Below are 27,750 nucleotides of genomic sequence, written 5' to 3'. Positions count from 1 at the left end.
TCTCGTCTACTGTAACCCCTAGGTCCTTTTCTGCAGAACTGTTGCTTAGCCATTCGGTCCCTAGTCTGTAGCAGTGCATGGGAATCTTCTGTCTTAAGTGCAGGACTCTGCACTTGCCCTTGTTGAACCTCATCAGATTTCTTTTGGACCAATCCTCCCATTTGTCTAGGCCCCTCTGTATCCTATCCCTACCCTTCAGCATATCTACCACTCCGCCCAGTTTCGTGTCATCTGCAAACTTGCTGAGGGTGCAGTCCACGGCATGCCATCCTCCAGATCATTAATGAAGATATTGAACAAGACTGACCCTTGGGGCACTCCGCTTGATACCGGCTGCCAACTAGACATGGAGCCGTTGATCACTACCCGTTCAGCCCAACGATCTAGCCAGCTTTCTATCCACCTTATAGTCCATTCATCCACCCCATACTACTTTAACTTGCCAGCAAGAATACTGTGGGAGACTGTATCAAAAGCTTTGCTAAAGTCAAGGAATAACACATCCACTGCTTTTCCCTCATCCACAGAGCCAGTTATATTGTCATAGAAGGCAATTAGGTTACTCAGGCATGACTTGCCCTTGATGAATCCATACTGACTGTTCCTGATCACTTTCCTCTCCTCTAAGTGCTTCAGAATTGATTCCTTGAGGACCTGCTCCATGATTTTTCCAGGGACTGAGGTGAGGCTGACTTGCCTGTAGTTCCCTAGATCCTCCTTCTTCCCTTTTTTAAAGATAGGCACTACATTAGCCTTTTTCCAGTCATCCGGGACCTCCCCCAATCGCCATGAGTTTTCAAAGATAATGGCCAACGGCTCTGCAGTCACATCCGCCAACACCTTTAGCAATATTGGATGCAGCGCATCCGGCCTCATGGACTTGTGCTCATCCAGCTTTTATAAATAGTCCTGAACCACTTCTTTCTCCACAGAGGGCTGGTCACCTCCTCCCCATGCTGTGCTGCCCAGTGCAGTAATCTGGGAGCTGACCTTGTTTGTGAAGACAGAGGCAAAAAAAGCATTGAGTACTTTAGCTTTTTCCACATCCTCTGTCACTAGGTTGCCTCCCTCATTCAGTAAGGGGCCCACACTTTCCTTGACTTTCTTCTTGTTGCTAACATTCCTGAAGAAACCCTTCTTGTTACTCTTAACATCTCTTGCTAGCTGCAACTCCAAATGTGATTTGGCCTTCCTGATTTCACTTCTGCATGCCTGAGCAATATTTTTATACTCCTCCCTGGTCATTTGTCCAATCTTCCACTTCTTGTAAGCTTCTTTTTTGTGTTTAAGATCAGCAAGGATTTCACTGTTATTTACTATTCTTTCTACACATGGGGATGGTTTGTTCCTGCAACCTCAATAAGGATTCTTTAAAATACAGCCAGTTCTCTTGGACTCTTTTTTCCCCCTCACGTTATTCTCCCAGGGGATCCTGCCCATCAGTTCTCTGAGGGAGTCAAAGTCTGCTGTTCTGAAGTCCAGAGTCTGTATTCTGCTGCTCTCCTTTCTTCCTTGTGTCAGGATCCTGAACTCAACCATCTCATGGTCACTGCCTCCCAGGTTCCCATCTACTTTTGCTTCCCCTACTAATTCTTTCCAGTTTGTGAACAGCAGGTCAAGAAGAGCTCTGCCCCTAGTTGGTTCCTCCAGCACTTGCATCAGAAAATTGTCCCCTACATTTTCCAAAAACTTCCTGGATTGTTTATGCACCACTGTATTGCTCTGCCAGCAGATATCAGGGTGATTGAAGTCTCCCATGAGAACCAGGGCCCGCGATCCAGTAACTTCTGTTAGTTGCCGCAAGAAAGCCTCGTCCACTTCATCCCCCAGGTCTGGTGGTCTATAGCAGACTCCCACCACGACATCACCCTTGTTGCTCACACTTCTAAACTTAATCCAGAGACTCTCAGGTTTTTCTGCAGTTTCATACCGGAGCTCTGAGCAGTCATAGTGCTCTCTTACATACAGTGCAACTCCCCCACCTTTTTTGCCCTGCCTGCTCTTCCTGAACAGTCCTTCCTTTACCATGTCTCTACAATCCCCCCTGTCCTCTCCAGCCCACCTGCTCCAGGCCTTCATCACCCATCTCATTAACTCTGCCCTCCCACCACATCTCCTCTCATTCCCCTTCAGAGCCCGCTGTAAAATCTCACCCATCAGACCAGCCTATTCTGGCTCACTCCCCATCCCCCCCGGCTCCCTCGTAGGTCCTACGCTTGATCTAGCAAATTCCCCAAAAATGCATCTCTCAGGGCCACCCAAACCACGTGCAAATTCAGCAAATCCTTTCAGCCACACACAAAAAGGGAATGTTTTGTTTTGATTTAAAGATCAAACCAGTCTGTTTGGACCATTCCACAGAAAAATGTTGTCACTTTTCATTTTGAAATTGAGCAACTTTAAAAAAAGGGAGGTGGGGTGGGGTTTGAAAAAACCCACAAACAACCTGAAACGAAAAACCAAAACAATTTTGTTTCAGGAAAACCGAACCAATATTTTTTTTTTATTTCTCCGACTGGCCCCCCAAACTGAACCCGAGTGCAGCTCCTTGTTGAGTCTTTGCAAACTTCAACCCCACCTAGCTCTCTGGGCTCATTCCCCCTCCACTCTCCCAGCAATTCCCTTTGGGTTCTTCCCTGGCTCTCCCTTGCCAACCCCCTGCCATGCTGCTCCTCAGGCTAACATTATTCTCCTTTTCTCCTGCCCCAAACTTCCCTCTCTTTCTTCAAGTTCCTCCTTAAACAAGATCCTGCTCAGGAGAATGGGAAATTAAATAAACCAAGCACGAGATTTGCTGCTCTGTGGGGTCGGGCCTGTGCCCTCCCCTGTGTTGTACAGCCCCCAGCATGCCGTTGGGACTCAATAAATACCCACGGGTCCTGCGCTCTGACTGCCTTTTATTGCAGCCTTCAGGAACGGGATTTAGTGTCTGTGTGTATCCTTAGGAAAGAATCTTCTCAGCTCTTTTATTCTCTCAGCCCAGGGCACCGATGCAGCTGTGGCCGGACTAGCAATTGGATCGCCTCACGCTGAGACAGACGGCCAGTCCAATCTCATGCTTCAGGGATTCCATGGTCACTGAGGGGTGAGGAAGGGATTTGTTTTACCCATATGTCAGAACAGCAAAGCTGGCCAGGTGCATTGTGGGGATTTCACCTTCCCCTTTGCTGCGGCAAGAGGCAAGATACTGGAGTGGACTGACATAGAATGGTTTTGTACCTTGTGGTCGAATTTCCTTTTCTCATCACACATTATACAGTCAGGGTTTGTGGGGAGGCCCCGGAGCTCCCTTGAATTAAAATTCCCAACAAAAGCCAAGAGCAATCCTCCCTTAATCCAACCTGGGGGGATGCAAACCCCAAGGGCCCTAGCCAGACAGCCCCAGCCCACCTTGCCTCTGTGATGTCAGCAGTGGCCCTGTGTCACAAAGTGGGTAGGCAGCCTGTGGCTCAGTATACTCAGGGAGCTGGAGGAGGGAGCACACGGCTGTCTGGGCTCTGCTTTTCAGACCGTTGGGAGCATTTTTTGGAGTGTATAGCACCTGTTTACATAGAACTCGGGGAGGAATCCACCTCCTCACTTTCATCTGCGATTATATGTGAGACATCAAAATTCTTCTGTGGCTCGACCATCCCAGCACAGGGGCGAGGGACCTTTCCAGATACTCCACAGAGAAGGGGGATCTTCCAGTTTTTCTGCAGGCTGATCTGGGGGTAAGGGTGTGAAATTTTTGTGATTTGTGAAATAGAGGCCTAATTAGGAGATCTAATAGCCTCACAATCTATGAATCTGTGAAACTCAGTGTGGAGTGAGGAACAGACTCTGGGTAATCTGCTTGCTCCCCCCAGAATCAATAATGAGCATGTGGGGTGATCTGGAGAGCAGCTCAAACATACCACCAGGCTGACCCAGGGCAGACGTCAGCCCTGGAAGGCAGAGGTGGGTGTGGCAGTGACTTCACAAGGGCCTTTGGCAGGAACTTAGCCTATTGGGCAAAGGTGGTGAGGAGGCTGTGACCTCACACAGCACCCTTAACCTCAGGCAGGCAGGCAGGGATGGAGGGTAGGGGAAACCTCAGAGACCCCTGTAGCCTTGCTGCAGTAAGCCTGCTTCTTGCGGTCTCTCCTAGAGGACTAAGAGAGGATTTGTGGTCACACACCTGAGTACTAAGGAGGAGCTTCTTTGGGAGTGTTCTCCTTTCTGTGTTGATTTTGTGGAAAGCAGACATTCCCTTGTGTGGCAAATTGCCAGCACTATTATGATGGGATTCGTGCTTTCTCTTCTTTGGGGGGGGGGGGGGGTTCAGGGCACCATTTCTTGCCCCTCAGTTGGAATATTAATTGCCCCACTAGTGTCCTTGAGGAGGGGAGTGGAGGGGGAGGGACCTGGGCCCACCCTCTACCCCAGGTCCCAGCCCAGGGGCCCTGAGGATAATGGTGTACCACTTGAACTGGCGGTTCCTTCCCCTGGGCTACTTCCTTCTCCTGCCCTTCAGCTTGTGGCGGGGGGGGGGCGCTTCCTGCCCTCTCTCTGCACAAGCCAGGTGCCCCTTACCTAGGGTCTTGGACTTCTTAGCCCACCACAGCACTCCTCCAAACTTACCTCCGCTCCAGTACCAATCCTTTCTGCTCCAACTCCCACAATGTCTGATTGAAGCAGGGGGGTTTTATCATGTGACTGGCTTCAGGTGCTCTACTTGGCTTCAGGTGCTCTAGTTAATCTATAGCAAACTTTCTTCCCCTTACAGGGAATAAGGCTCCCTTGTAACACTCTCCTGCTGCCTTCTGGCAATGCTGTATCACACTGTGTAGAAGGTAAGATTCTCAGTGAGGGTTAGAACCTGTTTAGTTTGATCCATATGTTCCCAGCCGAGCTCTAGGCTCGTAAAACAGAAGGTAAGTTGGCAGAAAATGTCCCACCTCGGACTCTGCCCCTTCGTTACTGGGTACCTACTAGGTCTCAAAACATAATTATAAATAAGGAATCATTGTCGAGTGGGTGTCTTTCTAGTAGGGTCCTGCAGGGATCGGTTCTTGGATGTACACTAACATTTTGATCAGTGACTTGGAAGCAAATATACAATCATCACTGTAAAATTTGCCAATGACAGAAAGCTTGGGGGAGTGGTAAATAATGAAGAGAACATGTCACTCATACAGAGCCACCTGGATTGCTTTGTTAACTGAGCATAAGCAAATAACATACGTTTTAGTATGTCCGAATGTAAAGGAAAAAAATATGAGCTATGTGTACAAGAGGAGGATTCTATCCTGGGAACTAGTGACCCTGAAAAAGACTTGGGGTCATGGCAGATAATCAGCTGACTATGAACTCCCACTGAGACACTTTGGCCAAAAGGGCAAATGCGATCTTTGGACTCATACATAGCAGAATTACAGGTAAAAGTAGAGAGGTTCTATATCTCTGTATTGGGCACTGGTGTGACCACTACTGGGATATCATGTTCAGTTCCGTTGTCCACAATTTGAGACAGATGCTGATAAATTTGAGAGGGTTGAGAGAAGAGCCACAAGAATGATTAAAGGATTAGAAAACATGCCTTATAAAGATAGGTTCAAGGAGCTCAATCTATTTAGCTTAACAAAGAGAAGGTTAACAGATGAGCAGAAGGGAACAAATATTTGCTTATGGGCTCGTCACTAGAGCAGACAAAGATATAACAAGATCCAATGGCTGCGAATTGAAGCTAGACAAATTCAGACTGGCATAAGGCGATCATTTTGAACAGTCAGGGTTTGGAGCAATTAACCCAGAGTTGTAATGGATCCTCCACAACTAGCATTTTTAAAATCAAGATTGGCTGTTTTTCTAAAAGATGTGCTCTAATTCAAACAGGAATTATTTGGAGGGGAGTTCTATGGCCCACGTTATACAGACTAGATGGTCAGAGTGGATCTTTCTGGCCTTGAAATCTATGACTCACTGAGGCATTTGGAATTTGTCCATTTTTCCTTCTCTTTTCCTCCCTTCCTTTTGAGGTGGGGCTGGAATAGTGTGCTGACAGAGATCTCCACCAGAATGATCTCCTGTTGTGACTAGTGCTGTCTTTTGGCCATGTGTTGAGAATGCTCAGCCTCCAGTCCCTGAGCATCTCCACACTGATTGGGTGAGCTGGGGGTTATTACTGAGTTAAAAGGGATGAGACTCAAGTCATTGTTGGCTGAGTGCAGTGAGGCCTAACACTCAATTCAATGGCATTTCTTTTTCAGTCTGTAATGCACTAATTTTTGAAGACTATGTCCAATTGTTTCCAAAATTGCAGGGAAATTCTAGGCATCGGTGGAAAGAACCTTGTTGATTTTAGTGACAAATGGAACCCAGCACCACCACCCCCAGGAAAGCTTGATTTCCACACTGTGCCCATTTACTTGGTGCTGCAAGTAGACGCACATTGTGACATCAGAGTTAACTCAGTCAGTCAATGTTAATTCTGTGCAGGTGATTTGCATAATTCAACCCCATTGGTTAAAAGGAATCAGCAAATGATCCTGCAGGTTTCAATAGGAGAGATGACCAAGCTGGCCATAGGGTTAGCATTTAAGGTCAGGGTTATTGGAGTAAGTGTGTGATGAGTGGCTGAATTACCTCGGACGTCACAATGTTACTGCTCAGGCTACTCTGCCTGCAGTGTCACATGAGCAGTGACTGTCAAGGGGAAGATTTTCTTGATCTGAAACTTAGAAAACAAGAAGAGCAGAAGAGGAATGACTTAGATGATTTGACAATAAAATTTAGGTTTTGCGGCATTATCCAGTGCAATTGCTACTGGTTCAGAGCTAGAAACTGGGCCTACATAAACAAATAAGTGTCCAACCCTCTAGTTAGTCTCTTTTAATACTGAATAAATAATTCATAAGAAATTATTGATATGATGAACTTTGCTGCCTTCTCTCCTTTAATGGAATATGAACAGTTTGATTCTCATGAATGTAGTAGTTCTCCTAAAATCAAGGTGAATAAAAATCAATGGTTGTTTCAAAACCAAGAAACTCAAATAGATTTTTTAAAAATTAAATTGGATTATTTTATTTAAATTAAAAACAGGTTTTTGAGTTCAATAACAATTTCATTCAAATTTCAGAAACTGACTGGGAGTGGAAAAAGAAGGAAAACTTGTTTTCCTCTTCCAGTCTATAAATAAATACTAGACGTGAGGGGATCAGATCTATTAGTTCTAAAATCTGACAGACACGATGACCAGATACAACCAGTTCATTTCACTAACTGCAGATACTTCTTTAAATCACTTAGTTTTAAATGAAAAATATGTTTCAGTAAATCCAGCACATTGAAGGTAGTTTTATTCAATTAATAAACACATTGAAAATGCTGTTTTTGTGCATTTTTAAGTGCATTTGAATTTCCATTGAAACAGTGTGTAGACAAATCACAAGTAAAAAATCTATCATCGTCTAGGAAATAAATGTTTCATTTGCCATTTTGCAACATAATAAAAATCTAAAAATTAGATACATGAAATGTAAATTAAGCCATATAACTGCTTAAATAAATGTACATAGATATACTGTACTGTCATGGTTAGCAAAAGAAAAAGCACCAAATTTAGTGTAAAATACTATATTTAGTTGCAAATCAAAATTTTTAATGGTTCTCAACTAATGAGAATCACCCCGTCATTAGGAAAATAACTAAAAAATACACATGCAAAACATGATTAAAATCAATGGTGTAACTCAATCCTCCTGGATGTCTACTTCTGGGATTCTGAACTTTGGAGGCCAGACTGAAACCCTCGTTGACTAGGAACAGCCAAGAACCTAGTAACAAAGTCCAGTCCTGCTAGCATCCAAGACTCTAAATCTAAGGAACAATTGAAGGCAGTAGACGATTGAGGGGTGCTGAGAATTTCCAAACCCAAAGATGTGATATTGGCTCTGGATAGGGGAGAAGCAGGAAGTCACCAGGGATTTCTCCTGAAATTATTTTAAGAGATTCTAATAAATGTAGGCCTTAACATAGGTTATCAAATTCAAATTTAATTTTAAGCAGGTTTATTTTTAATAAAAAAAACCTCTGGTGAGTTTAATTTAAAAAAAAACCCAATTCCTATTTTAAAAATCCTCTATTGTTAATCCACCTGGCTAGGGATGGAAAAGCCTCCTGACTCATTTCCCACCCCAGGAAGGGCTGAGCCTCAATCCAAGGTCCAGGGCTGGGCTCCTCACTCTGTACTGGACTGAAAGCCTAGATCTAAACTCTAGGAATTTGGATCTGGCCATTGATGGCCCAGTGCTGCACAGCACTCACAGAGCGGCTTTTCCTTGGTAAATCTCACAGTGCTTTACAATAGTGAGTAAGTATTAGATCCTCATTTTACTGCTGGGGACTGAAACACAGAGAGGGGAAATGGCTTGCCCAAGGTTCCATAAGTCAATAGGAAAACCATCAATGAAAGCCAGGAGTCCTGACTCCCAATCCCCTGCCTCAGTAGCTCCAGCAGGTCACACTCCCTCTCGGCGCCAGGGAGACTGGGAAGAATGTCCTGCTTGCAATTGCCATCTCTGGAAAGGAATGTTCCTCTAGTGATTAGTGCAGGGTCCTGGACACAGGCCTCCTGGGCTCCATCCCTGCCTCTGTCACTGCCCAGGCCACAGTTTTCTGTCAGTGGGGTTGGAGTCCCTCCCCTATAGGCCTTGGGTTGCCAGGCTTCAGGAATGTGTGTGAGGTGCTAGGAGACCTTGAGACGTGAGGTGTCCTGCCCGCGGTATGTCAGTGATCTGGACCCCAGCTGCTTGCCTGAGTTTATCCATCCTTTAGCAGGGCATTGTGCAGCTCCCTTTCCAGCCCCCCTTTGTGTGGGAGAGCGAGGAAGAGGGCGAGGGACAGACCAACGCTGAGCATCTGCCACCCAGCACTGCGCCATCTAGAGCTAGTGAGTGGCATGGAGCATTTCCTCAGAGGCTTCCCTGTTCTGCCTGGGGAGGGGCAGAAATGGGGGCGGGGGATCTCCTCCAAGTGAGACTAGATTTATTAACACAGCCCCATGTAGCCCTTCACTCTGGGCCTGGGCGGCGTGTTACTTGCAGAGTGTTCTCCAGAGCCACCTCCAGTATGGTGGAAATAGCCCAGCAATACAGCTCCCAGCCCTTCCCTTGTAGGAGACTGTTCCCCAGACTGGGGTTGTGGGTTTTCATCTACTGAAAACCCACAACCCCAGTCAGTGGGGATTGAGGGGGACTCATGCCTCGTATGATTGGGACCTTGTGAAGTTTAGCTGGGGACGAGTTCCTAGGGGAAGCTCAGACGCCTTCCCGGGTTCGGTTCTTTCTCTAACCTGGGAGGGCCTGTTATCTGGGGGGGAGGAGGGAGCTGCTTGTCCAAACAGACTGAAAACCCCACTGCTCTGAAAGGATAAGACTCCCCCGGTGTCACAGTGCCTCAGTGGGGAGGGGGAGCTTTGGGAGCAACCTGTGCTGTGAGCTGCTGCCAGTGTGTGTACATTGCAGCCCCTGTGCCCCATGGTGGGGCATGCAGTGAGGGGGTGCTGCCCCAGCAGAAAGGGAGTTGGGGGCAGAGCAGGCAGGCCCCTTAGTGAGAGGCAGCCTTTTCCTCAGATTCATGGCTGGTCCCTACTCAGTTCCAGGCTCAGTCAGATGCTGGGGAAGAAGGCTGCGGAGGTGGCTCCAGAGCCAGTGGGAAGCAGCTGCTGGCTCCCCAGGAGGAGAGAGGCCCCTCTGTCCCCGTTGGCGGGGAAGCAGCTTGTGGCCAGGGCAAGCGGTGCAATTACCTGGCATTTTGGAGAAGGAAGACACCTTCTGGGCCAACATGGAGGTGGCCCAGGGTGCAGCTGTGCAGGACAGACCCAGGGCAGGGAGCCAGGCAAGGTGGCTCAGGGGCTTCCTCTCCAGAAAGCAGAGGAGCCAGGAGCACAGTGCCAGGGCCTAGGAGGAGCCATCCCCCTGCCTGGCCCCCAGCCTGTCCAGGGCAGGAGATTGGCCACCGCTGCTCTAGCACTAGCAGCTCCGCCTATTCCCCAGGGACCAGCAAGACAATCCAATCCTGCTCCAGGGCGTGTCACTTTGGCCTCCTAAATTAGGGTTGGTGCCCCTGTGCCCCTGAAGGAAACAGCCCCGAGACCCCACAGGATCAATGGGAGACAGGAGAGGAGCGCTGAGCTCCTGTGTCCGGAAGCAGAGAAGAAGGGGTTAAATGTTCCATGTCCTCTCCCTGCTGGGGTGGGAAGCAGGTTCTGGTGGACGCCCCGGCATTGCTGCTGCTCACACAGCTTTCTCCCTGCTCCCCAGCACTTGCAGCCATGGATCTGCTCTCCCCGGGCCCAGGAGAGGAGCCGACCTGAGAGAGCCAGCACCCAGATCTTCATGCTCTGTCGCTTCAAAGCCATCACCGAGGTGAGCAGCACAGACCCTGCTGGCCCCCACAGCACTCACAGGGTGGGTGAGACAGACAGAGCTGGGCTCGCCCCAACCCATGCCCTGATTTTCTGTTCAGTGGCCCATTAGGACCGGAAACCCATGGCAGAGCAGGGCTACATGGCCGGGCTGCTGACAAGCCAGGACTTCGATGTTCAGGAGGCCACCAGATACTGGGCATCTCAGGCTCTCTACTGGCTCTTCATGCCTTGCAAAGGTAAGATGGAGCAGAAGCAGTCGCCACTTCTCAGCCCTCACAACCCCGGCCGTTACGTAGCGAGCAGGGCTACAGGGAGAACATGGTGCCTTCATCCCATCCCTGACCAGAGGGACACAGAGTAGAAGTGGGTTGTTACCTACCAGGCTGACCTGGCATCTGCCCTTCACCAGGTGTCTGGGACCATCTGGGACCTCCCCTGATCCCACCCCAGCCCCAAAACACCACCTACAGCAGGGTGATAGGTGGGCAGTTGGCCCAGGAGCCAGCTGAGAGCTCACCCTAGCTGGGCTTTCCCAGCTGCGGCCGGATACTTAGATCCAGGGCCGGCTCCAGACCCCAGCGCGCCAAGCGCGCGCTTGGGGCGGCATTTTGCCAGGAGGTCGGCAGGCGGCTCCGGCGGATCTTCCGCAGTCATGACTGAGGAGGGTCTGCTGGTCCCGCGGCTCCGGTGGACCCTCCGCAGGCACGTCTGCAGGAGGTCCCCCGGAGCAGCGGGACCGGCGACCGCCAGCGCGCCCCCCGCGGCGTGCCGCCGTGCTTGGGGCGGCCAAATTCCTAGAGCCGCCCCTGCTTAGATCCCACTCTGGTGCTGAAGGAGCCCAGGCGTGCTGTCACAAGATGAGGTGCAGCTGGGATATCCGGGGGCGGGGGGGGTGTCAATGGGCAGTGGGATTGGGACCCTTAGTGCTACAGAGCTGGATCAGGGGTGGGGGTTTCAAGGTACCAACCCCCCCTCAGCTCAGTCACTCACTAGGAGAGTTTATCCATGGCCTCCGCCCGGCCATATGAACGCTGACTTGTTTCTGAGCTTGCCCAGCTCCTCCTGGCCCTTGTCTGCCAGACACCCACAGCGGGGGTAGGGTCTCAGCCCCTGCTTTGCCTCCACAGGTGCAGGATCTGCACATGGCTTTTTCCTCCACACTGAGCCCACCCCGGGGGAGACGGCTGAGTGACGGGAAAAGAGACATCCTGCACCTGCTGGCCAGACAGCACACCAAGGCTGCAGTCAGCATCCTCCTGCAGATGCCCTGGCCTTACGAGCGGTGAGCGCCAGCCCCGGAGAAAGGATAGACACCCCCCTCCAGCCTCCGAGCCCCCCTTTAATGGGGGTCACTCCACAGCACCATGGTTACACGCAGCACAGACCCTCCCCTTGCACACAGGCCCCCAGGGAACAGCCCTGCCCCAGCATGTGTCACCATTTGCCTCCCTGTCCCTTGGAGGGCTCCGTGTGCTCTGGGACTCCCTGCTCAGGGCTCCCCCAGCTGAGCTATTCCTAACAGAGCTGTCACCCTCCCCGACTTCGTTCTGTGCTAACCCTTCCCGGTTCGGCTGTGCAATTGCTTGGCTGGCTGGAGGCCAGAACAGTCTTCCAGGGACCCCCCCATCAGAACACAGAGCAGCAGAGACCCCATGTGAGCAGAGTCACCCCCTCTGTCAGCATGGCCACCTGCTTCCGTCAGGGCATCCCTCCAGGCTGAGGCAGGATAGGGGTCAGCCTAACTGCATCGCCCCCACAGATGCCCCTACACTGAGCATGTCCCTGCAGGGGCACCCCCTCCCCCCAGCTGGGAAATGCCCTTTCCCCCCTGGAATCCCAGCCTGGTATCTTCCCCATCCCCACACACTTTTAGATGCCTCATCCCACCCCCAGAGGCTGGTCTTCTCCGATTCACCAGCCTGCCAGGTTCCCCTGGGCCAGCAGAGCCTCTCCTGCATCCTGCCCAGAGCCGACAAGCACAGAGCCCATTTTACAACCTTCTCCAACCCCTCCACCCCAGAGGCATGGCGTGGCCAGAACTGGAGCCTTGTTTCTCCTGAACCCCCCACCCCACGGGGAAGGAGCTCCTGCTCTCCTTGCCCACAGCCCCCACTCTGTGCCCCCCCAGCTCAGGAGATCCAGCCCAGCACCTAGCCCTAGCCCCTCCCCCCGCAAAGGTGGGCACCTCCTCACACACACCAGCCCCCACCCCTGAGTCTGGAGTCACTGCTTTCCTCCATGGGGGCTCTAACCCCAGGCCCTCTGGTTCCCATCAGGAGAAGGCAACAAGGGAGGGAGGGGGCTCCCGAGTTGGGAGAAGTGAGTCTGGCCACCTCCGCCCGTCCCTTGCTGTGACACAGCGCCCCCTGGCAGTGCCCAGGCAGGAGGGTATGAACCTCTTAGGACTGGCCAGTGCCTGAAAGGCCTCGAGGGCAGCCACGAGCAGGCTCAACCTGCTGCTTCTGGCCCGTCACCCCTCGCAGGGCATCATCCCTGGTGTGCACCAACTGGGCCCCTCCTCTGTGTTAATTCCTTCCCTGCCGTCCCTCTGTCCGTCACAGCCAGGCCAAGGCCATCTGGAGATTCCTAGGTGCAGACCCCACGCTGGCCAGGGAGGTACTGCACATCCTGCTGTGTGTCAGCCCGGAGAAGGGCCAGACTAACGCTAGACAGAGCCAGGACAGGAGCTACCCCCAGCCAGCCCAGTTGCCCCCAGCGGTAAGTTCCCAGCACTGACATTCAGCCCTCTTTCCCAGCTGCATTCTGCCCACGGTCACGGCCTTCTGACTGTATCTTGTTCCCTTCCAGACCACAGGCGGCCTGTGGGAGCTGGTCGGGGCCCTGGGGCAAGCGGACACGCTGGAAGGACTCGAGGACGACCTGTTCGCCTCTTGCTTCCTCGCCATCACCTGCTCCCCGGCACGGCACCTCTCGGGAGCCCAGCAGAACCTGCCCAGTGACTCCAGTCCCCGTAGGTAACGTGTGGGGCTGATGGATTCCAGCACCCAGGCAGTGTCTGTGCTAGCCCCGAGGAGAGGGAAGTTTCCTGCCTGGATCCTCGTTGTCCAGGGATCCCGGACGCCTTCGGGGGACTGATGGTTCAGATCAGCCAGGCTTCTCGTGCTCAGGAGAGGGCAGAGCTGCCCCCGGATACTCCTGGAGCCAGAGAGCTCCTCTGTGTGGGCAGCTCATGGGGGCAGGGCTCAGAGCAGCAGGGTGTTCAGGGGGGCACTGCATGTACTTTTCTCCCCAGGGTCAGTTTCCTTGGCTGGGGGGGGTGCAATTTTCACGTCTTTGAAGGCGAGTGTAGGTCACATCTGAAGACACTGCACCCCCGCCCCCACCTACAGCTCCACATTTGGCAGCGGAGGAACCAAAGGTAGAAGTGGGGCAGATTCTATTCTCACCCTGATCCCTTCAGTGCTGCAGCAAGGGAGTCCTGCCCCCCCACCCCGCCCAGAGAGCAGGCATCCCCACATCACCATCTCCTGCCCCCTTCTCTTCCCAGCATGGCTGTGCAGGCCTTGGCGTGGGTGCTGCACCTCAGGGGCAGTCAGCCAGCTGTGGAGCTAATGGACCAGGAGCGAGGCTGGCAGCTGCTATAGGAGGCCCAGCCCAAAGGTTTCGCTCTCCTCAGCAGGTGAGGACAGAGGCTGCAGGAGTCACGTTCTCGTTCTGGAGCTCAGTGGGGCAGAGATGGAGGGAGTGGCCGGGACCGGGCCGGATTCCGGCATGTGCAAGGTTGTCATGCACACGTCAACACGCGCTCTTGTTCTCTCCCAGGGCCATGGTGATCCACCCAAAGCAGGCCCTGAAGAGCATCCCGTGGCTCCACCTTCCCGGCCTCCAGGCCAACCAGGAGGGTGAACGCATGGCCTGCACTGTCCTGTTGGCAGAGGTGAGCCTGGAGGACCGGGGGGAGGGTTAAGCAGGCCCAGAAGCTGATGGAACAGGAGGCCAATAGCTGCTCAGCCAATGAGAGATGGTCCTGGTGGTGTATTGCTTGTAAATTAGTCCCTCTGCTGGGGGCTCTGTGGTGGGGTTTGGGAGCACCGCACTGGAACCAGAGGGAGCGCTCTGCCCTGCTCGTGTCACTTCTGTTAAGCTCAGTGAAGCCAGCCTCTCGTGAACAGCAGTCGGTACGGATCTAAGTCATCTCCTGGCCCCTGATCATACTCCCTTCCACTTCCTCCGGCCAGACTAGGACCCACTGGCCTCGCCCAGCCCTCTCTGACAGATCCTTTTGGTCCCTTTAGTTCCTCGGCAGCCCCCTGCTGATGGAGAAGGAGCCCAAGGCCATGCGGAAGCAGGTTGTGAAGGCCATGCTGCAGTGGACAGAGGACAGCAACATCCACATTCGAGGCAGAGCGCTGCACGGCCTCAGGAACGCAGTAACCGAGTTCCCGCACAAGGTGGCTCTGGAATGGCAGGATACTAGGCAGAGAGGGCTGGGTGGGAAGCTCCTGGTTCCCCTTCTCCCCAGCCCATGGCTCCTGTGGAGCAGACTGGGCTGTAGGCTGACTTGCCTGGACTGTGGTTCCACTCAGGCTGACAGAGCGTTGCTCACTTCTCTGCAGGTCAGGAAGAAACGAGACCAGATCCTGGGGAGCTTTGTCTGCGCCGTGTGTGAAAGCTGCGACTCCCGCACTGTTCTGGATGCCATGGAAGGGCTCTGCTGGATGCTGCGGGACCCCAAGGCGTCTCTGAAGGCGCACGTCGCCGTCCCACTGGCCCTGCAGGCGAGAAGGTTCTTGGAGAATGTAAGTACCAAGCAAGGCAGGCCCCATGGCGATATAGGGCCCCCCACAGGGGGAGATGCTCAGAACCTGCCTTCACGCGGAGGGGGCTCAGTGTCCGATGCAGGCATGTTCCTGGACTTGTGGGGCAGCTCAGCTCCTCTGCTCGGGGTGGCAGGGATAGAATCATTCTTGGGCCCTGGGCCCACAATTGTTCAGCAGCCCTGGGGCACAGCAGGAAGGAGGGGAGTTTGCAGAGAATTGCCCTGTCATTTGAACTAGCTGACACCTCCCCGATCTCTGAGCAGCCCCAGCCAACGGCGAGGCTGGGGGTTGATCCGAGCCTCATTTGGTGCTAACTCTGCAGAACCCAGCCTGGCATATGCCAGGAAGTCGTGTTGCAGACCCAGCACTAACCATCTCTCCCAAGGATTGCTGCCAGCCCCCTGCAAGTGGCAGCTCCAAGAGCCCCTGCAGGCACGGAGCAGCTGACCATCACCCCAACCCCCACCCCCCAGCCCCAACTATGCTTATGGGGATGGGAAATTCTAGCTCTGAGCCTTCCCTGGGGGTCCCTGTCAGGCCATTAACAGCACTGCCCGGTGACCAACGTACTTGGCCTCCCCTCAATCACAGGCACTGTTGGGGGCTGCTACTCACGGGGGGGAGTGGATGGGGGGAGGGGATTGCTGCAGGAGGCTGGTCGTTCCCAGACAGGAGCTAGCACACAAGTGAGGGCAGGGCAGCAGCAATGGAGAGCCAGCCGGCCCCAGCGACCTGCCCTTCCCTGAGGCCCTGCCCGGGTCAGGTCACTTGCTAGAGGCCACAGACAGACCTGGGCCTGGCCACTAAACAAAGCAGGCTGTAAAATGGAGCCAAAGCCAGGGAGAGTCTGGCTAGGCAGGGAGGCTGGAGGTACCTGTGGGGAATGGAGGAGGAGAAGGGAACCCCACAAATCTACCCCACAGCCAGAGCTGGCTCCAGGCACCAGCTGAGCAAGCTGCTGCTTGGGGCGGCATATCTGAAGGGGCAGCATTCCCGCAGGGTTTTTTTACCCCCCTTCGCTGCTCCAGCTGCCCTGTAGGGGGCAGAAGCATGGAGGAGGGGAGCGCCCTGCTGGGAGCGGTGCCAGGTCTGTAGCAAGCCCGGCTGTTTTGGGGGTTTTTTCCCCCTTCGCCGCTCCGGCCGTTCCGCAGGTTTGTGTCCCCCGCACCCTTTCCTGCTCCAGCCGCCTGCAGGTTTTTTGTTTTTTTGCTTGGGGTGCCAAAAAAGCCAGAGCCGGCCCTGCCCACAGCTACACTCTGAGGGCTGGCAGAGCTCTGTGTGGGGTGGGGAAGGGCTGGACAAGTGGGGGGAGGTCCCTGTCCTGGGTGCCACAGGTCAGCACTGAGAAGATCTGCAGATTGGAGGGTGGAGTTTGCACCACCCTTGCCATGTTGTTATAATGCCTCCAGCACTCCTGCCCCTATGAGCCCTCAGCTGCACTCACGTGGGCCACTTGGGGGTCCCCGTCCTGTAGGTGGATGAGCAGCGTCCCCATGCTCTCCTCCACCTCAGCCCTAAGGAGGGACGACTTCTTGCCATCAAATTTGCTGAGGTGGCCAAAGAGCTCCATGGAGGCCCGCCTCAGCCCGCTGTTCTCCTGCAAACAGGGGGAGCAGGGTGGTTGGGGGGGGGCAGGCTCAGGTCCTCACATGCTTTGGGAATCAGCCTGGCAGATGCAGAGCCCAGAGAGGTGTCAGCTAGTTCAAATGACAGGGCAATTCTCTGCAAACTCCCCTCCTTCCTGCTGGGCCCCAGGGCTGCCGAACAATTGTGGGCCCAGGGCCCAAGAATGATTCTATCCCTGCCACCCCGGGCAGAGGAGCTGAGCTGCCCCACAAGTCCAGGAACATGCCTGCATCGGACACTGAGCCCCCTCCGCGGAAGGGCAGGTCCTGAGCATCTCCCTCTTTGGGGGGCCCTATAGCGCCATGGGGCCTGCCCTGCTTGGTACTTACATCCTCAAAGTACATTCTCGCCTGCAGGGCCAGCGGGACGGCGACGTGCGCCTTCAGAGACACCTTGGGGACCCGCAGCATCCAGCAGAGCCCTTCCATGGCATCCAGAACGGCATGGGGGTCGCAGCTTTCACACACGGCGCAGACAAAGCTCCCCAGGATCTGGTCTCGTTTCTTCCTGACCTGCAGAGAAGGGGTTGGACGCGACTCAGTGAGCAACGCTCTGTCAGCCTGAGTGGAACCCCAGTCCGGGCAAGTCAGCCTACAGCCCAGTCTGCTCCACGGGAGCCATGGGCGGCGGAGAAGGGGAACCAGGAGCTTCCCACCCAGCCCTCTCTGCCTAGTATCCTGCCATTCCAGAGCCACCTTGTGCGGGAACTCGGTTACTGCGTTCCTGAGGCCGTGCAGCGCTCTGCCTCGAATGTGGATGTTGCTGTCCTCTGTCCACTGCAGCATGGCCTTCACAACCTGCTTCCACATGGCCTTGGGCTCATTCCCCATCAGCAGGGGGCTGCCGAGGAACTAAAGGGACTGAAAGGATCTGTCAGAGAGGGCTGGGCGAGGCCAGTGGGTCCTAGTCTGACCGGAGGAAGTGGAAGGGAGTATGATCAGGGGCCAGTGGGTGACATAGATCCGTACCGACTGCTGTTCACGAGAGGCTGGCTTCAGCTGAGCTTAACAGAAGTGACACGAGCAGGGCAGAGCGCTCCCTCTGGTTCCAGTGGGGTGCTCCCAAACCCCACCACAGAGCCCCACGCAGAGGGATTAATTTACAAGCAATACACCACCGGGACCATCTCTCATTGGCTGAGCAGCTATTGGCCTCCTGTTCCATCAGCTTCTGGGCCTGCTTAACCCTCCCCCCGGTCCTCCAGGCTCACCTCTGCCAACAGGACAGTGCAGGCCATGCGTTCGCCCTCCTGGCTGGCCTGGAGGCCGGGAAGGTGGAGCCACGGGATGCTCTTCAGGGCCTGCTTTGGGTGGATCACCATGGCCCTGGGAGAGAACAAGAGCTCGTGTTGACGTGTGCATGACAACCCTGCACATGCCGGAATCCGGCCCGGTCCCGGCCACTCCCTCCATCTCTGCCCCACTGGGCTCCAGAACGAGAACGTGACTCCTGCAGCCTCTGTCCTCACCTGCTGAGGAGAGCGAAATCTTTGGGCTGGGCCTCCTCTAGCAGCTGCCAGCCTCGCTCCTGGTCCATTAGCTCCACAGCTGGCTGACTGCCCCTGAGGTGCAGCACCCACGCCAGGGCCTGCACGGCCATGCTGGGAAGAGAAGGGGGCAGGAGATGGTGATGTGGGGATGCCTGCTCTCTGGGCGGGGTGGGGGGGCAGGACTCCCTTGCTGCAGCACTGAAGGGATCAGGGTGAGAATAGAATCTGCCCCACTTCTACCTTTGGTTCCTCCGCTGCCAAATGTGGAGCTGTAGGTGGGGGCGAGGGTGCAGTGTCTTCAGATGTGACCTACACTCGCCTTCAAAGATGTGAAAATTGCACCCCCCCCCAGCCAAGGAAACTGACCCTGGGGAGAAAAGTACATGCAGTGCCCCCCTGAACACCCTGCTGCTCTGAGCCCTGCCCCCATGAGCTGCCCACTCTGAGGAGCTCTCTGGCTCCAGGAGTATCCGGGGGCAGCTCTGCCCTCTCCTGAGCACGAGAAGCCTGGCTGATCTGAACCTTCAGTCCCCCGAAGGCATCCGGGATCCCTGGACAACGAGGATCTAGGCAGGAAACTTCCCTCTCCTCGGGGCTAGCACAGACACTGCCTGGGTGCTGGAATCCATCAGCCCCACACGTTACCTACGGGGACTGGAGTCACTGGGCAGGTCCTGCTGGGCTCCCGAGAGGTGCCGTGCCGGGGAGCAGGTGATGGCGAGGAAGCAAGAGGCGAACAGGTCGTCCTCGAGTCCTTCCAGCGTGTCCGCTTGCCCCAGGGCCCCGACCAGCTCCCACAGGCCGCCTGTGGTCTGGAAGGGAACAAGATACAGTCAGAAGCCCGTGGCCATGTGCAGAATGCAGCCAGGAAAGAGGGCTCAATGCCAGCGCTGGGAACTTACCGCCGGGGGCAGCCGGGCTGGCTGGGGGCAGCTCCTGTCCTGGCTCTGTCTAGCGTTAGCCTGGCCCTTCTCCGGGCTGTCACACAGCAGGATGTGCAGTACCTCCCTGGTCAGCGTGGTGTCTGCACCTAGGAATCTCCAGATGGCCTTGGCCTGGCTGTGACGGACAGAGGGACGGCAGGGAAGGAATTAACACAGAGGAGGGGCCCAGTTGGTGCACACCAGGGATGATGCCCTGCGAGGGGTGACGGGCCAGAAGCAGCAGGTTGAGCCAGCTCGTGGCTGCCCTCGAGGCCTTTCAGGCACTGGCCAGTCCTAAGAGGTTCATACCCTCCTGCCTGGGCACTGCCAGGGGGCGCTGTGTCACAGCAAGGGACGGGCGGAGGTGGCCAGACTCACTTCTCCCAGCTGGGTGGGGAGCCCCCTCCCTTCCTTGCTGCCTTCTCCTGATGGGAACCAGAGCGGCTGGGGTTAGAGCTCCCATGGGGGAAAGCAGTGACTCCAGCCGTAGGGGTGGGGGCTGGTGTGTGTGAGGAGGTGCCCACCCTTGGGGGGGGGGGCTAGGGCGAGGTGCTGGGCTGGATCTCCTGAGCTGGGGGGGCACAGAGTGGGAGTTGTGGGTAAGGAGAGCAGGAGCTCCTTCCCTATGGGGCAGGTGATGGGGGGTTCAGGAGGAACAAGGCTCTAGTTCTGGCCACGCCATGGCTCTGGGGTGGGGGGTTGGAGAAGGCTGTAAAATGGGCATTGTGCTTGTCGGCTCTGGGCAGGATGCAGGGGAGGCGCTGCTGGCCCGGGGGAACCTGGCAGGCTGGTGAATCGGAGAAGACCAGTCTTTGGGGGTGGGATGAGGCATCTAAAAGTGTGCGGGGATGGGGAGGATACCAGGCTGGGATTCCCGGGGGGAAAGGGCATTTCCCAGCTGTGGGGAGGGGGTGCCCCTGCGGGGACATGCTCAGTGTAGGAGACAGGGCACAATCTGGAGACAGGGCACATTTCCCAGGGAGTGAGCCGGGCAAGCCAGACCCCTGGGATCAAAGCCTGCAAACGATTACAGGCCATGCCAGCGGCTGCCCTGCAGACAGGGGTTGGATGGGTCCTATTGATCAATGATGGTTAGAAGGGACATCTCCCCTCCACATCCTCCCTTGTGCCCCAGGAATTCTAGCAACGGGGCAAGATGGAGCTGCCCGAGATGTCCAATGCTCAGCCATTCCTTGGCCCTGTACCTCTGAGTCTCTTTCTCTCTCAGCACCACCTCCGTGACGCCCGCCAGCTGGTCAGCACACTACCCCTTCTCCAGCTGGCCCACCACAGGGTGAAGCTGAAGGGCGTGAGGTCACACGACCGCAGGTGTTTCACGATGAGCTGCAGGGAAAGGCACAGGCTGAGTGTGAGCAGTGAGCCCCGGCCCGGGGAGGTGGGTTTGCTCTTCAGGGAATGGGGACAGAGGCACTGGCAGCCTGTGCCCAGGGCTATGTGACTGGGCATTGGAGCCCATACCCAGGAATTTCCATCTGCCCGCTCCCCATCGTGTCTCTCTCTCCAGCTACAGTCTCCTTTACTCACCATAGCAACACGGGCAGGGCTCTCTCTGCAGTTGGCATCCTTCTGCGTCTTCCTCAGCACGGTCGCCACCGCCCCTGTCTTGGTGTGCACGACGGCTGCACAAGAAACCAGCAGTGCTCAGGCAGAGCTCTCAGGGCCAGATTCTCTCCCCCCCCCCACCCCCGTCAAGCCAGGTCAGAGGTGCCAAAGAGCCAGACTCCAGCCGCAGCTGGGAACGCCCAGCTAGGGTGAGCTCTCAGCTGGCTCCTGGGCCAACTGCCCACCTATCACCCTGCTGTAGAAGGTGTGTTGGGGCTGGGGTGGGATCAGGGGAGGTCCCAGATGGTCCCAGGCACCTGGTGAAGGGCACATGCCAGGTCAGCCTGGTAGGTAACAACCCACTTCTGCTCCGTGTCCCTCTGGTCAGGGCTGTGATGAAGGCGCCATGTTCTCTTTGTAGCCCTGCTCGCTAGGTAACGGCCGGGGCTGTGAGGGCTGAGAAGTGGCGACTGCTTCTGCTCCATCTTACCTTTGCAAGGCGTGAAGAGCCAGTAGAGAGCCTGAGATGCCCAGTATCTGGTGGCCTCCTGAACATCAAAGTCCTGTGGCTTGTCAGCAGCCTGGCCATGTAGCCCTGCTCTGCCATGGGTTTCCGGTCCTAATGGGCCAGCGAACAGAAAATCAGGGCATGGGTTGGGGCGAGCCCAGCTCTGTCTGTATCACAATCCTGCCCCCCCCCCACGGTGAGTGCTGTCGGGGGCAGCAGGGTCTGTGCTGCTCACCTCGGTGATGGCTTTGAAGCGACAGAACATGAACATCTGGGCACTGGCTCTCACAGCTCGGCTCCTCTCCTGGGCCCAGGGAGAGCAGATCCACAGCTGCAAGTGCTGGGGAGCAGGGACAAAGCCATGTGAGCAGCAGCAATGCTGGGGCGACCCCCAGAACCTGCTTCCTGCTCCAGCAGGGAGAGGACATGGAGCATTTAACCTCTTCTCCTCTGCTTTCAGACACTGGAACTCAGCGCTCCTCTCCTGTCTGGGGGGTGTTGGGACAGGTCTGAGGGTCTTGGGCTCAGCGCTTTGAGGATTCTCCCCATTGATCCTGTGGGGTCTCGGAGCTGTTTCTTCAGGGGCACAGGGGCGCCAGCCCAAATTTAGGAGGCCAAAGTGACACGCCCTGGGGCAGGACTAGGATTGTCTTGCTGGATCCCAGGGTCGGGTGTATGCCCCGTGGGGACTGGCTAGTTCACAGCAGCTGGGAGACCTGCTCAGCCCCCTCGGGATCAACTGGAGCCTTCCCTCTTGTGGTTCAGATAGAATGTGAACAACCAGCCTGGCCCCACATGGCCTGTGCGAATGGGCCCCTCCCTATCATACCAGGAACGTCTGCAGCACAAGATCCAGGCCCTCCCAGGGCAGCTGTTGCAGAGACTGGAGCAGAGAGAAGCAGGGAAGTAAATAGCAGGGGAGCTGGCGTACACGAGGCAGAGGGACAAGTGGATCCCCCATCTGGAGCCAGGTGCTGTTGGTATTCGGGGTCCCTTTACCCAGGTGATACTGATCCCCCTGCAATTAGACATGGGTCTCACCTGGACCTTGGGCTGCCCTTCCCCAAAGAATCCTTCCTCCCACCTGTGCTCCCCAACACATGTACTGAGCAGGGCTCTGGAGGGAACGCCTCCTCCCTCCCCCTCTGGAGGGGCCCCAGCTGCCCCCCAACACCCCGCTGGCTCGCCAAGGGCTGAGCTGTTCATCCCCACTCCAGCCAATCTCTGTTTCTGTGGCAGGGCGAGTTGTGGCCTGGCCGTGTGGCTGTCCCGAATCCATGCTTTCCTCCCTCTGCACCAAATGCTATTTAACGCTCTGGGCCAGATCCTCAGCTGGTGTAAACTGGGGGTAGGTTCCAGCTCCCTGTGCCAAGAAGCCAGGGTAATTCTGTACAGTCTCACAGACACCCACCTCTACAGCTGTCCTCCCTGCCAACCCCACTGCAGAGTTAACTGAGTAGCCACTTGTCACCAGCCCTTTGGAAAATAAACCGAGGGGCTGGATTCGGCTGGACACGCAGCTCTCTGCATCGGTCCAGGGTCCAGCTACTCAGCAGGGGAGTGGCTGAGTTTCCCAGCCAAGGAGGCAGGTGGAAGCTGCAGCTTTGTCCATGCCTCACTAAGCTCTGTCCGGATAGCGGAGCTTTCTGCCGCCTCAGTCCCCCTCAGCTTCACCAGGGCTGGGCGCTGAATCATGGCACTGGTGATACACGTGCTGATGGTCTCAGCCTCTTGTTCCTTAGAGAGGCGAGGCTCGAATTTCCTGATTGGAAGGAAGGGAGCAGACGGGGCCATTAGAACAGAGACAGGTCCCAGCATGAGCAAGGTTGGGTTTGCTGGCACGAGGGACAGCTCCCTCCCTAAGCAGCAGAGCTCCAGGGGGCATCTCCAGCACAGCCACTGCCTAGGGAATGGTCCGGTCTGGAGATGCCTATGCCCCCAGGGCCCGGCATGGGCTCTGCTGGTGAAGCTGCTCTCTGGGGATGATCCTGGGCCCTGCTCTGTGGCTGCACCCATTCACAGAACTTCATGCTGATGGGAGGGATTCCCTCTTACCAGGCAATATGCAGAGATGGGGTCTGGATAAAGTGACCTGGAGGCCGAGGAGGATATGGCCCGTTAGTGAGCCACCGGGGAGGAGCATCCTCCAGTTCTTCTTGCAGCTCCTCCCTCCCCCATTTCCTCTCCCTCCATCTGCTCCTCCCCAGCTGCTGGGCTCCGCAGGTGAGTCAGGCCTCAGGGACGTACCGTAAGTATGAGATGGCCAGCAGGGCATGCTGGTGATGGGGTTCTGCAGCCGGGCCCGGTCTTTGCCTCTGAGCATCTCCTGCAGCACAAAGCAGAGAGTCAAAGGCAAAAGAATTTGGGGAGCTGGGTTACTTAGCAAGACGTGGAATCTCCAAATGCTGTTTGATGCCCCCACTAACCCTCAGCCCCAGCGTGCAGTGCACTGGGGCCCGGAGCTGGGAAGATGGCCTGGGAGTGGCCCCATGGCCAGAATGCAGGGGACATTCACAAGACAGTTCCTATTTTGCCATTCCTGATGGCACATCTGGAAACTTCAGCATCTGCCATGGAGCAGGGAAGGGGGATCTGGGCAGAGGCAATTTTGTGACAAGGAGCATTAGAGTCCTTAACAGCTGAAGTGTGAAATTGACATGAACTGGGATCGTATAGATCATTGTTGCAACCAAAGTCCTGTAGTGGCACCAAATCTTGTATAAAGTGGGTCAAATAGGGTGTCTAAGACAAGGTTATGATTTGCTGGTTATGGTTATGCTATCTATATATATGTATCATTTTTGTAGTTGAAGTTATGAATATTGACTCTGTACTGTCTGTATTTCAAACTTCTGCTATGCTTCTGGGTGACACTCCAGACAAGTTGGTGTCAGCTTTGCCTAGTCCATTAAGGACCATCAGCTATACAATTGACCCTTTGAGAGAAGGCAGATACACCTTGTGACTCAGCAAAGTATGCAGGGACTTGCCCATGTGATTCCAAACTCCATTTTGCTGTAATTTTCCACAGTAAGAACAAAGAGGTGTTCTTATACCTGGAAAAGACTATAAAAGGCTGGTGCCTCGCCTCCATCTTGTCTTCAATCCTGCTTCTTACCTCTGGAGGGACTTTGCTACAAACAGAAGCTCTACACAAAGGACTGATGACCCATCCCAGCTGGGGATGTACTCCAGAGTCTTGATTTGAACCTGCACTTTATTCTGTCACTGCCGGAAGACTAAACTAAGAACTTTGCTATTACTGTATGTCATTGTTTCCATTTAACCAATTCTAGCTCTTATCTGTATCTTTTTCCTTTTATGAATAAACTTTTAGATTTTAGACTCTAAAAGATTGGCAACAGTGTGATTTGTGGGTAAGATCTGATTTGTATATTGACCTGGATCTGGGCCTTGGTCCTTTGGGATCGGGAACCTTTTTTCTTTTACTGAGGCATTGGTTCTCATAACCATTTGTCCCCATAATGAGTGGCACTGTGGTGATACTGGGAAACTGGAGTGTCTAAGGGAATTGCTTATGTGACTTGTGGTTAGCCAGTGGGGTAAAACCAAAGTCTTCTCTGTATGGCTGGTTCGGTTTGCCTTGGTGTGCATAGAAACCCCAGCTCTGGGCTGTAACTGCCCTGCTTTAAGCAATTTGTCCTGAATTGGCACTCAGTTGGGTCCCACCAGAACCAGTAGCGTTACGAGGTCAAATATTTTCCTGCAAACCTAGGGAGGGCTGCGCCTGTTAAGTCCTCAGGATCATGTCCCGGAGTTAATCCCCAGGGCACTTCTGGGTGCCGGGCAGATCCCTCAGAAGTGGGATGGGGAATCGTCCCAGGTGTAAGCAGCATGAATCTGCTAATGGAAAATAGTGTCATTTAATTCCTTGGGCTGGAATTGCACCAGAAGACTCTGGCATCAGCACTGGGTTTGCAGTGCACAATGTAGAGCCCTGGGCAGCCGGTTGCAAACACAGCACATGGCCTTCAGTATCAGATACTCTGGCATGTGCATCTGACCGAGGGACCCCTCCCAGGACCCCAGTGTGCTCACTCACCAGCAGCGAGGACAACACGGTGCATGTGCCCTAGCTCACCAAGGGAATCCTGCTCTCTTGGGTGATAGCTTCACCCACCAGCACAAGGCTTCTCAAAAAAGCAGATCTCACCAGTGGGTCCTGGGCTCACAGGCAGGAGGGGGAGAGAACAATGAGGAAACAGCCACAGGCAATAGAGAGCTGAGACACAAGGCTACAGGGCAAGTCTCTACAAGGGAGCTGCTGTCCCAGGCTGGATTGCCCTCACACCCTAAGGGAAAGAACCTGGCTTGTTGAGTGGAACATCTTTGCATTCCCTAGGGGACCATCTCTGGAGATGGATGCAAGGAATGGGCTGATTTCCAGAGGTGCTGAGCACTTGCAGTTCCCAGAGCCGTCAATGGGCCCTGGGGCTGCTCAGCTCCCCTGACAATCAGGTCGTAATTATCTGATCTGGGACAGGAATCTGCTGCTCTCTGGAGCTGGCTGGGCTCTCCCTAACAAGGCGTCCGTTCTCCAAGGAGAACATTCAGTTCAACCAAACCAGCATCCCCTCTCCTTTTCGCTGGGACGTGCATCTGGGCATTGTAACCAGCGTAGGACTGAACGTCGGCCTCAGACCTCCGATGGTAAGAAAACAACCTTGAGTTATCTCAAAAATCCCCCTTCAGCACCAGAGCCTGTCAACCAGGCTAGGGGCCTGAATCCCTCCATGCGCCTTTTGTGCCCAGCTACATCATTGACTGCAGCCTGTGGTGAAACAGGCCCTAAATCTTTATCTTCTGATCCCTGAGTGCGGCACAAGCCTAGAGGTACCAAACAAGGTACAATCATCTCTGGGAGAAGAGCACCAAGTGATGCTCAGCTACACTCTAACAAGGCCCAGATGGGAGTCCTTCCATTAGCTTCCATGGGCCTGGAATCAGAGAAGAAGCTAATCGAGATGGGGGAGTGACAGAGAATGGTGCTGTTCCCATGTCTCCTGTCCTGGGGCAAAGAGCCAGCCCTCGGAGCTGAGTTTATGTAAAGACATAGCTCTGTACTGCTGTGCACAGCCTGGGTAGGTGCTGCGTGGGCAGTCAGGGGAGGGCTCTGACTTACGTGTGGGCTCAGAAAATAGTGTTGATACATGGGAGACAGGATCTTGCAGTCTGTGCTCTCTAGGATGAAATTCATGGGGCCCGAGTGGACCACGTGCCCATAGGTGAGGAGCAGGAGGCTTCTCAGTTGCACTATGGAAGCTGGCTCCTGAGAATTGCAAAGGAAAGAGTGAGGAGGCGGGATGGCCTCCAGCTGCTCCTAACTCACAAATGGGGGATTTTTCACCCAGCCGGCTTAGCAACCAGAGGCTACTTTGCTGAGCTGAATTGCCTGGACTCTGAGGCCCTTCCCAGCTCCCCAGGACTGGGTGGTTGAGGTGACCCGGCAGCCGAAGGGGACACACTAGCAGCTGCTTTAGTTCAGCCTAGCTCCAGAGATGTCACTGGGACTACAGTGGATTGCACAGGCCCAGAGAGTTACTGGGAAGGTGGTGGTGGTGGTGCGAGGGGAATGTCAGACATGCCAGCCCTGGTGAGTCTGCCAGGAAGGTCTGTGAAATAGCCCAGTTCAGGGGAAGACCAAGGGTCTGTTCTGCTGAGAAATGTGTCAGCTGGAGCTGATGGCATGGCAGCGTCTTTTGGGCCCTCTTTGAGCCTTGTTTATGGGGCTCACTCCAAAAACCCTGACTTTAAATGCTAACCCTATGGCCAGCTTGGTCATCTCTCCTATTGAAACCTGCAGGATCATTTGCTGACTCCTTTTAACCAATGGGGTTGAATTATGCAAATCAGCTGCACAGAATTAGCATTGTGACATCAGAGTTAACTCACCCAGTCAATGTGCCTCTACCTGCAGCACCAAGTAAATGGGCACAGTGTGGAAATCAAGCTTTCCTGGTGGTGGGGTCGGTGGTTTCCATTTGTAACGAAAATCAACAAGGTTCTTTCCACTGATGCCTAGAAATTCTGGAATCAATTGGACGTAGTCTTCAAAAATTATTGCATTACAGACAGACAAAGAAATGCCATTGAATTGAGTGTTAGGCCTCACTGCGCTCAGCCAACAATGACTTGAGTCTCATCCCTTTTAACTCAGTAATAACTCCCAGCTCACCCAATCAGTATGGAGACGCTCAGGGACTGGAGGCTGAGCATTCTCAACAGATGGCCAAAACACAGCACTAGTCATGACAGGAGATCATTCTGGTGGAGATCTCTGTCAGCGCACTATTCCAGCCCCACCTCTTTGTGAGGGCTTCCTAAAATGACAGCTGGAGAACAGCCCCACCCTCCTCAGGAAGAAGAGCAGCAGAGAGAAATGGAACAAGAGAAGAGAAAAGACAAGAAGAAGGGAGGAAAAGAGAAGCAAAAATGGACAAATTCCA

The 27,750-nt window shown here is 54.6% G+C and overlaps 2 protein-coding genes across 11 annotated transcripts in view; both read left to right on the top strand.

Moving 5' to 3' along the window:
• Nucleotides 1-14,291, top strand: part of LOC123364118 — a 110,209-nt gene extending 95,918 nt beyond the window's left edge. For all 8 annotated transcript variants that reach the window (XM_045005941.1, XM_045005944.1, XM_045005947.1 and 5 more), the window contains 3 exons: nt 11,521-11,675; nt 12,955-13,111; nt 14,177-14,291. In XM_045005941.1, the coding sequence (XP_044861876.1) occupies nt 11,521-11,675; nt 12,955-13,111; nt 14,177-14,260 (396 nt within the window). In that variant the 3' untranslated portion in view covers nt 14,261-14,291. The remainder of the gene's footprint in view (nt 1-11,520; nt 11,676-12,954; nt 13,112-14,176) is intronic.
• A 5,063-nt stretch (nt 14,292-19,354) lies between these two features.
• LOC123364119 lies at nt 19,355-24,050 on the top strand. Of its 3 annotated transcripts, XM_045005949.1 has the most exons (4): nt 20,165-20,608; nt 22,116-22,139; nt 22,287-22,631; nt 23,342-24,050. In XM_045005949.1, the coding sequence occupies exons 1-4, from the start codon at nt 20,369-20,371 to the stop codon at nt 23,372-23,374; spliced, it is 642 nt and encodes a 213-aa protein (XP_044861884.1). In that variant the 5' UTR covers nt 20,165-20,368; the 3' UTR covers nt 23,375-24,050. The 3 variants fall into 3 exon arrangements, 1 of the variants encoding a protein (XP_044861884.1); XR_006577003.1 differs by adding an exon at nt 19,355-19,513 and having other exon boundaries at nt 20,441-20,608; nt 22,116-24,050; XR_006577004.1 differs by having other exon boundaries at nt 20,165-20,581; nt 22,116-24,050.
• The last annotated feature ends 3,700 nt before the right edge of the window (nt 24,051-27,750 follow it).

The sequence above is a fragment of the Mauremys mutica genome, chromosome 2 (assembly GCF_020497125.1).
Source record: "Mauremys mutica isolate MM-2020 ecotype Southern chromosome 2, ASM2049712v1, whole genome shotgun sequence".
NCBI lineage: Eukaryota > Metazoa > Chordata > Testudines > Geoemydidae > Mauremys > Mauremys mutica.
This window is presented reverse-complemented; position numbering and strand designations above follow the sequence as displayed.

Excerpts from the sequence above, each read along its gene's own strand:
- LOC123364119 (XM_045005949.1), top strand. The coding sequence starts at position 20,369 with ATGGAGCTGCCCGAGATGTCCAATGCTCAGCCATTCCTTGGCCCTGTA. Across the intron at positions 20,609-22,115 it reads GTGAGCCCCGGCCCGGGGAG|GAACGTCTGCAGCACAAGAT; the intron begins GTGGGTTTGCTC and ends CTATCATACCAG. Across the intron at positions 22,632-23,341 it reads TCAGCTGGTGTAAACTGGGG|GCAATATGCAGAGATGGGGT; the intron begins GTAGGTTCCAGC and ends CCCTCTTACCAG.